Raw genomic sequence first — 9440 nt, 5'->3', positions numbered from 1 at the left:
GGACTGGATGTCGCCCAGTATGGCGCAACTGGGGCCCCCCTGAGAGGCAAAGAGAGGCAAAGAGAGGCAGAGGGGGACAAAGAGAGGCAACGAGACACAAAGTGAGGAAATGAGAGGCAAAGAGCCTTGATGTCCTCTCCATGAGTATATAAGAACTGATACATGTATATTAGATGTGGTAGATGTAAACACTCTCTTTCTCACACACACACACACACACACACACACACACACACACACACACACACACACACACACACACACACACACACACATTTTGATGTCATGGCAGCTGTGGCCATTGGCTGGTGGTTAATCCAGAATGCTGGGTTTGATACCAGCAGGATTTAGACAGAGCCCTGATGCTAACATCTGTCGGGATCCTGCTCAGAGCTCCAAACAACGACGGAACCAAACACAAATATTTTTGTTGTAGCGTTTTATGATTGTGGGAGAGACTGAATAGATTTAAAGCCTGAGGTAAGTGTGAGAGGGGATGGGTGCAGGGTGCGTCTGGCCTAATACAGCTTATGTAACCTGTTTGTTTCCCCCAGCCTTTATCCTCATGTCTTTATCATCACTTCATTTACCCACAGGAGATCGATCTTCAAAAGCTGAATCGAGGAAACATTAAAGTACGTGCCAGATGTTCATTGTTTCTTTGCACTTTAAAGAAATTACAGTCAGATTGTGTTGAATTGTTTAAATCAGTTTTGGCTGACCTGAAATGTTTTTATGGTCGCCTTAGAAACTTAATGAGCAATCACGTTTCCGTTCCTGAGGGCATCTGATAGATGGACAACATATATTTACACTCTTATCTTTGGTGACAGCCTGATTACATAAGCACTCCTGAAGCTTCCGTATTCATGCTTTATTCTGGTGTCATCACCATAATAAAGCTGTACCCACTCTGTGCCTTTATGGTTAGCAACACTAATGCTAACACACAAACCATTTGAGGTTTCTGGTTGTCTAATTAAACACAGAAAACAGAGTAAACATTACAGGATGTTAAAGACTGATCAACAACGTTTAAAGTTTCAGTGTTAAGATAGAAAACTGCATTGCTGGGCGTGTTTTAAATAGACGGGTAAAGAGTAAAATCTGTGCAAACATTCTGCTTGGTGTCGACTCAGTGAAACAAATGGAGTGTGAAGGAATTAAAACTGATTGAGCAGTGTGATTGATGAAATTAAATTTGATGAAAACAATGGAATCCAGGTTACGACATAAACAAACACAAAGCCGACAAATAACTGCTGCATATTTACAATATTACAGCAGTAAAATGATGCTCAAGATGAAAAATGAGGAGATTAATCAATATTTGATATACATTTTTTAACCCCTTTTATAGCGTTTTGTCATTTTTTCCTCATAAGTTTGAATTTCTTTTCTGAAAAATCAGATGTAAACAATCAGACATGCATTTGTATTCTACAAATGAAGAAATTACAGCAAAAATTGTACTAGTAGATATCTCATCAGTGATGCTGTAAGAGTATTTTAAAACCAGATATATACGCACTGCATTCACAAAACTGTGATCAATGTTGTGTATCGTATTTACAAGAACACAGACACTAACTGTATATATATATGCCTCATTAAATCCATCCATCTATTTTCCTTCACTACTTTATCCGCCGTCGTGGGTCGCGGTGAGCTGGAGCCTATCCCAGCTGGCTTAGGGCATGAGGTGGGGGAAACTCCGGCCACGACGCCAGTGCACCGCGAGCCTCATTAAATGTGGTTATAAAATATAGTAAGAAACTAAACTTACATCTCCTGGAAAGTCCTCCCACTTAAGAAACTATTAAATCACAGCTCATTTCAAGTGAAGTTGCTGCCAGTTAGCATAAATTGTGCTCCAGGTTTTATACTGTGACATGTGTGAGGTCACGAACCGCTGACGTACGTTCTGTGTTTGGTGTAAAGCGTCCTGACGGTGAAGGGGCCACCCCGGTCAGAACTCCAGCAGCTGCTCTGGATGCCAGTCCCAGCTCAGGAGACCGACCAGAATGAATACGACCTGAAAGGGCGGTCGGGGTTCAGCTGTTTGCTGAAAGTTTAGCCGCAGTGGAATCAGTGTGAAGACGCTGATGGACGTGGAACACAAACTTTTCTTTTGCAGTAAAAGAAAATTTAAGCATGTGTCAGGGAATATTCTTCCTGCTAAAATGAGAGTTGCTAATTCTCTGAAGAATCGTGGATTACAGACACATTGTGATGAATCTTTAATACCTGCCGGCATGGAGAGCAGAGCACTTTAAAAGCGATGCTCTACAACTGGTCTTTAATACTTGATTTAAGCCCCACAACAGATTTACATTTTACAACACACAGGTGTTCACCTTCTGGTTTCCTGGCCTTTCTGGCTTCTTGTCCCCCCTGCAATCCTAGAAGGGTCATCACCTGTTAGGGTCAGTGACACGCCCCTTACTTTATTTACTCAGGCCCATTGTAAAATCATGTCAACCCCAAATGGCAAAGTGACTCTGATAAGTTTAATGCAGCCATTTGTCACACATGTCTAACCCACAGTGCGACTGTCTGACCGCATCAACTCACTGAGAACTGGAACACCAGTTGTGTTGTATTGGTGGGTTCCTCTGTTGTAGCACCAAGTTTTTGTGTTTCAATTTCTGGGTTCACTCATCCTTCTGATTTCTGATGATGCATCTTTCTTGTGCTTACAGTCTGTCAATGGCAGCACAAACACTTTGTGTGAACTCAGTCTGTCACCTGAGTTGAGTAAATGCACTGATTGGCTGAATTATCAGAATGCCAGCGTGAAGTGGAGAATTGCTAATGTCCCCATCACAGTGATACGTTTGCCTCATCCGGCCCTTAGCCGTGACGTCTGATTGGACCCATTATGTTCAAATATATAAACACTTTAGCAGTGAGACATTTTCTTAATCTAAGTAGATCATTTCCTACAATGTCCTTCCCCGACTCCTTAGTCACCACGTGGAAAGATTTCATATTCTCATGTGTTTGGTTGTGTGATGATGCTTCTTGTGAGAACGATCCCTCAAAAGACAAGAAGACAGAGAGAAACATCTGGAGACCCTTTTATAAGCCTGGACTTTTTCTCTCTGGTCAGTTCTGTTTGGACATTTGGACAAGTTAACTTTCTTAGGACATTTCCAAGTGTATTACATCACTGCTGTGTTGTGTAACAGACGAAAGGGATCATGTGTCCCGACCTTCTGCCTTCAGGTTTGGAGATATGGAACTTTACAACCTGAAGAAGGGCATCAAGCGTGCAAAGGCAGCATATGCTAGAGAGACTGAGGGATACTTCAGAGGGAACCCCCGACGTGTTTGGCAGGGCATCGTGGACTTCTTAACATGAACTGCTCCAGTGCTCCCATCACCAGCACCAGTACCAGCACAGACCTACCAGAAGAGCTGAATCTGTTTTTTGCTAGGTTTGAAAGGGTCAGGAAGTCAGCACAGAAGGTCGTAGGTGTACAACTATCTTCTCTGTCAGACATCTACATCACTAGATGTCTGCACAGGACCACAAGCATCACCAGGGAAAGTTCACACCCCGCCCACAGCTTGTTCTCTTTGCTGCTCTCTGGGAAGAGGTACAGGTCCATCCATGCAGAGGTACAGCTCTATCAGGGCAGAGGTACCGGTCCATCAGGGCAGAGGCAGGTCCATTAAGGCAGAGGTACAGGTCTATCAGGGCAGAAGTACCGGTCCATCAGGGCAGAGGTACAGTTTCATCAGGGCAGAGGTACAGGTCCATCAGGGCAGAAGTACCGGTCCATCAGGGCAGAGGTACAGTTTCATCAGGGCAGAGGTACAGGCCCATCAGGGCAGAAGTACCGGTCCATCAGGGCAGAGGTACAGGTCTATCAGGGCAGAGGTACAGATCTATTAGGGCAGAGGTACAGATCTATCAGGGCAGAGGTACAGGTCTATCAGGGCAGAAGTACCGGTCCATCAGGGCAGAGGTACAGGTCTATCAGGGCAGAGGTACAGGTCCATTAAGGCCTGCATCTCTAGACTGACTAATATATTTTATTCAAGTGTGATCAGAGTACTGAACACAGTACTCCAACAGTAACTGATGACACGCTGTTGGAAGTCCTTCCCAGTTAGGACCTCTGTGTAATGTATTTGTTGAAACTGCTGCTATTGAACCTCTGCTGCTCAGTATATTCGTACACCCTTGATGGTTCATTGTGAATATATTTCTATAATCACTTGTTCCTTGCACCTGAGTCTTCTTTTTACTGAGAGTTGCCTTAAACTTTTCGTTGTACACTTGTGTATGATGACATTAAAGGCATTCTATTCTAACTCATGTGAACGAGATATCTGATTGCTCAACATAGACCATTTGAACAGGCAGCCACCTCATATTTACACTGATTTATCTATGTTCTTCTTCCCACCTTACAGCAAAGCACCAAAGTCAAGTATCCCATGATTTCCAAATGCTTGTTTTTTGTCATTTCAGGTAGCTTCTTGTGCAACACATTATGGGCAGGGCAGGAAGTAAAGTCCTTAGAGAGGCTTCAGTGGATGGGATTCAAGCACAGGTAAAATGATCCTTCTGATGCACTTATAAATGAGCAAATGTATGTTTGTACACATCAAGACAGAGAAAAACGCGCAAGAACTGCAAATGGAAAATGTCTCCCAGTGAACAGGCTCTAAGCTGCTGCAGTGGCTACTTCAGTGGTGGTGTTTCAGCCAAAAGGGCCAGCTGTTGTGCATTCCATCCATCTCTGCTTACGTAACACAGATAAGCCTCTGCTTGCTGTCACACTTTCCTTTCCACATAGCATCATCACACTTAAATAGAGGCAAAAACAGTACTAATCCTGGACAAGCCATTTATAGCTAGTGATTAAGATGAGTAGAGATGTGATCACTGGATGTCCCCAATGACAGAGGGAAGGTTTGAAGTTCTAAACGCCGCCTCCTATATGTCTATGAGAAAAAAAACTTCCAAACATGTTTAATATCTTATTTTTTCTTAAAGTATCAGCTGTTTCTGTGTCAGATCAGGGTATGTCTGTGAAGCACATGGTGACGTCTGGTTGGAAGACAATCATGAACCACACCCAACTTAAAAAGATCCCCTTATTAGTCCCCAGAACACACACATTTGATTGTAAGAAATAAAATCACCTTCATTGGTCATAAATGTTTTCATACAAGGAACCATTTACGACAATAAATTCAGTGTCACTGAATGTATTGGTCTCCCCATGTCTGGGTGGGTTCTCTTCGAGTTCCTCCCAACTCAAAAACCCTACAGGTGAGACAAAATGGTCACTCCAAACTGACCATTGTGAGTGAGTGGTTGTTGGTTTTCATCTCATCCCATAGTCAGCTGGGATGGGCCCCAGCTGACCCCTGACCACTATGACGGAGAAGACCAGAGGATAGCAATCATCTCATCTTAAAGAAAATGGATGGAAGGACGGATGGAGAGATGGATGGATGATAAATGGATAATGATGCATCCAAAAATCCATTTTTGTGTCCAGGATGCAATTTCATCCAACACTAGTGCCCTACAGCAGATAGAGAGATAAATGAGTGGGTTTAGAGCCAACAGGATTGCTCTCAGATATGAAAGTGGGATGAGGTGGTATTTTTGTCTTGTGTACGTGTACACGTGTTAGAAAGTATGCCTTTAGCTTCACCTGTGTGAGCAAGTTAGGATTGGTATCCACTGTTTGACAGGTGGGTTAGGGTCAGTGTTAGGGTTAGGATTAGGGTAGTGTCAAGATTAGTGGTAGGGTTAGTGTTAGGGTTTGGGTTAGTGTTAGTCTTAGGGTTACAGTTAGGGTTAGGGTTAGAATTAGGGATAAGGTTAGTGTTAGGGTTAGGGTTAGGGTTACAGGTAGGGTTAGGGTTGGTGTTAGGGTTTGGGTTAGTGTTAAAGGGTTAGGGTTAGCGTTAGAGTTACAGTTAGGGTTAGCGTTAGAGTTACAGTTAGGGTTAGTGTTAGTGTTACAGTTAGGGTTAGGGTTAGTGATAGGGTTTGGGTTAGTGTTAGTCTTAGGGTTACAGTTAGGGTTAGGGTTAGAATTAGGGATACGGTTAGGGTTGGTGTTAGGGTTACAGTTAGGGTTAGGGTTACAGTTAGGGTTAGGGTTAGTGTTACAATTGGGGATAGGGTTAGGGTTAGGGTTACAGTTAGGGTTAGGGTTAGTGTTACAATTGGGGATAGGGTTAGGGGGAAGATGGACCTAAACAATTATTATCTCACAGTCCAAATGAGGTCATTCTCCACAGAGATGGCAGACACACACAGTGGTTGTTCTTTCCTGCTCCTGCTGGGGCTGAAGGAAGCAGCTGACTGGGTGTCGTTTATGTCAGCTAGTGCAGCTTGGTGGCAGGGTCTACAAAGAGAAGCCGTACCAAAGTGAATTGATTTGTGGAGATTAGGGATTAATACTTTCCTACTGCTTTGGTGCGGTAAATCTGGGGATTATGATGTCAACACCCTGTGGCCACAGGAGAGGAAATTGAATTGTGAGGGACGGGAGCACCGATGGGCAGGACTACAGCCCAGTCAGCGAGAATCAGAGATGGGAGTCCATGTCTGCTCTCTCCTCCTGCCCAGCAGAACCTTCATGGAGCACCATCTACTGCCTTTGAATTGTGGGAATCACCAGAACTCACCCTGATCAAATGTTTAGGACATGTTGATTGAGTGATAAGAAGATTTCTGTGTGACTGGTAATCCATCCTACTGGCCTGTCAAACATCAGGTGGTGAGTACTGCTAAGTGCAAAGGGAGCGAGTTGGAGGGATTTCTGTCTTCGTCTGCAACAAAACTCACCAGATTACATAAAGGAGAACATCTGCTCAGACCATCAGATATGACAGAAGTGTGCTGACAAGTTTATACACTCAGGTTTAACCTGTTGTGTGTTATTTTTGTGTGTTTGCGTTGAAGCCAGCTCCTGTTGCAGCGGCTCCTGCTGCCAACATTAAACTCACAGGAGTCACTAAGAGCAGCAGGATGAAGCTGAGATGGACACAGCTGGCTCTGGTGTTCTTCTTCCTTCTGTCATTGGTGATGACTGGATGCTTCTTCTGGCAGTATCAGCTACCAAAACTGAAGCCAGGTAAGACAACTGATGGCAGGACCGCATTACATCAAATGTTCTTCAAGCTAAAAATGTCTCAAATGCTTTTCTAATCTGAAGAATATTTTGAAGTAAGTGTTTTGAAGTATATGTAACAGGCTTGACCATGCCAATAATTGATAACAATATTAATTTTAATGCATTATTAGTTTTTGTTACAAGGAGAATTTTAAAGTAAGACATACATACATACACCACGTCTTCTCGTGTCACAAATACGATGTCTCGACGAAGTGTAATAAAAATATAGTACATAAATATTTTTTCTTTTAATGCGTCAGATCTTTTCAACTACTTCAGACCTATCCATAGATGTAAAGTGTATTAGAATTTTTTTTAATTATTATTACGTTTACATGGAATTTATCATTAAAACCTTAAATTTTTCCAATGGGAAAAACACAAAAATGAGGTGCAAAGCTCAATATTAGTGATAAAAATATTACAACATTGACCATTCCAATAATAGATAGCAATACTAATTTCATGCATTTTTATTTATTGGCACAAGAAGAGTTTTAAAATTAAATTACAACCTTACTGCATGTACACAAATGGTCTGCTTCATAAAAGTACAATAATTTTTTAATTGTCAATGCATCTGATCTTTTCAAATACTTCAGACCTTCGTACAGATATAAATTGGATTATACGAAACGTAACATAACATAAAAGGGGGGCACGCTGGCACCATGGGTAGCGCTGTCACCTCACAGCAAGACGGCTTGGGGTTCGTGCACAACCTCCTTTCTGTGCAGATAGAGATAGAGATAGAGATAGAGATAGGGTGAGGAGCTCAGTCACCAGGGAGGAGCTCGGAGTAGAGCCGCTGCTCCTCCGCCTCCAGCGCAGCCAGCTGAGGTGGCTCGGGCATCTGTTCAGGATGCCTCCTGGACGCCTCCGTGGGGAGGTGTTCCGGGCATGTCCTACCTGGGGGAGACCTCGAGGAAGACCTAGGACACGCTGGAGGGACTATGTCTTTGGGCTGGCCTGGGAACGCCTCGGGCTCCCCCCGGAGGAGCTGGAGGAGGTGTCTGGAGAGGGAAGTATGGGCATCCCTGAGACTGTTGCCCCTGAGGTTAAAGATGGATGGATGGATGGATGGATGGATGGATGGATGGATGGATGGATGGATGGATGGATGGATGGATGGATGGATGGATGGATGGATGGATGGATGGATGGATGGATGGATGGATTGATGCTCACCTATTGGATATGTGACTGTTATGGGAATCAATGGGCAAAATTTTGACACGAAGCCACCATGTGTGTGTAAAATGCAAATAGACACTATTCCTTTACTCGTCCAATGACAGCCATTACAGGATTTAAAAATGAAAATGAAAAAAAGAACATACTGGCAAAATTTCCTACATTTAGTCTTTTAACTGACTTATATATTGTGAAACAAGCAAATAAATTTAAAAATTTGACTCAAAGGGTCCCTTAGGGTTAATACAGAATTCAGATTGTGATTGTGATACATTACAGGTTGAAACTAGAGATACTCCACATGACCCTTACCTGAATCTGTCTTTACCTGAGTTGGACCATTCTCCACCTTTTCACAAGTGTGGACTTCTTTTGGCAGATTAGAGTATTTCGGAAACTGTTGAAGAAGGATTTAAGAATAAAAACCTCTGGTTTAGAAAATTTATTCACACCCATTCCATTTAACGATATTTTTACTGATTATTTATTCTTTTGCCAAAGTAAAGACAGAACCACCCAACAGACAGAAAAGAAAGTCATGAAACAAACAAAATGAAAAAAAGGTGACAATACGGTAGAAGATAGATGATAAAAAACCATGAAACAAACAAACCCAAAATTAATTGATGATGCTTTCTGGCTTTTATGTTTGCAGATAAAAAACATAAACAAAAAACCCCTAAAAACAGAAGTCAGCAGCAGTAAATGACACAGGAAACACAAGACTTTATTAAATGCTTGAAATGGTGGTGTCATGACGCTCCAGGGAGATCCCACTAACATGCGGATGAACCTGAACACGGTTTGTTTTCTGTCCATCACAGCTGCTGATTTGCTGCATTGCTCCTTCTTATCTGATCTTCCTGCAGAAGCAATCCTCAGTCCTCATGCATCTTTGATAATCCACATCTCTTAGAATTAAGAGATACAGATCTAGTCATGAAGATATGAAACAAATCTCTTAATTGAAAGATGAATGTCTTGTTTTCTGAGGTAAGTCAGGTGTAGCCCGCGGTCCAGCTGCTGGTAGTTTGATTGGGTCATGACACCAGGTGAAGACGGATGACAGAGGACACTTGGTGTTTCATC

The 9440-nt window shown here is 42.7% G+C and overlaps 1 protein-coding gene across 1 annotated transcript in view; it reads left to right on the top strand.

Moving 5' to 3' along the window:
* The first annotated feature begins 340 nt into the window (after positions 1–340).
* lactbl1b (lactamase, beta-like 1b) overlaps positions 341–9440 on the top strand; it is a 29285-nt gene continuing 20185 nt past the window's right edge. The window contains exons 1-4 of the mRNA XM_068315502.1: positions 341–480; positions 597–635; positions 4484–4565; positions 6944–7115. Of these exons, the coding sequence (XP_068171603.1) occupies positions 4506–4565; positions 6944–7115 (232 nt within the window). The 5' untranslated portion in view covers positions 341–480; positions 597–635; positions 4484–4505. The remainder of the gene's footprint in view (positions 481–596; positions 636–4483; positions 4566–6943; positions 7116–9440) is intronic.

This window comes from Antennarius striatus, chromosome 5 (genome assembly GCF_040054535.1).
Source record: "Antennarius striatus isolate MH-2024 chromosome 5, ASM4005453v1, whole genome shotgun sequence".
In the NCBI taxonomy this organism is placed as follows: Eukaryota; Metazoa; Chordata; class Actinopteri; order Lophiiformes; family Antennariidae; genus Antennarius; species Antennarius striatus.
The sequence above is the reverse complement of the archived record's forward strand: the minus strand, read 5'-3'. Positions and strand labels throughout refer to the sequence as shown.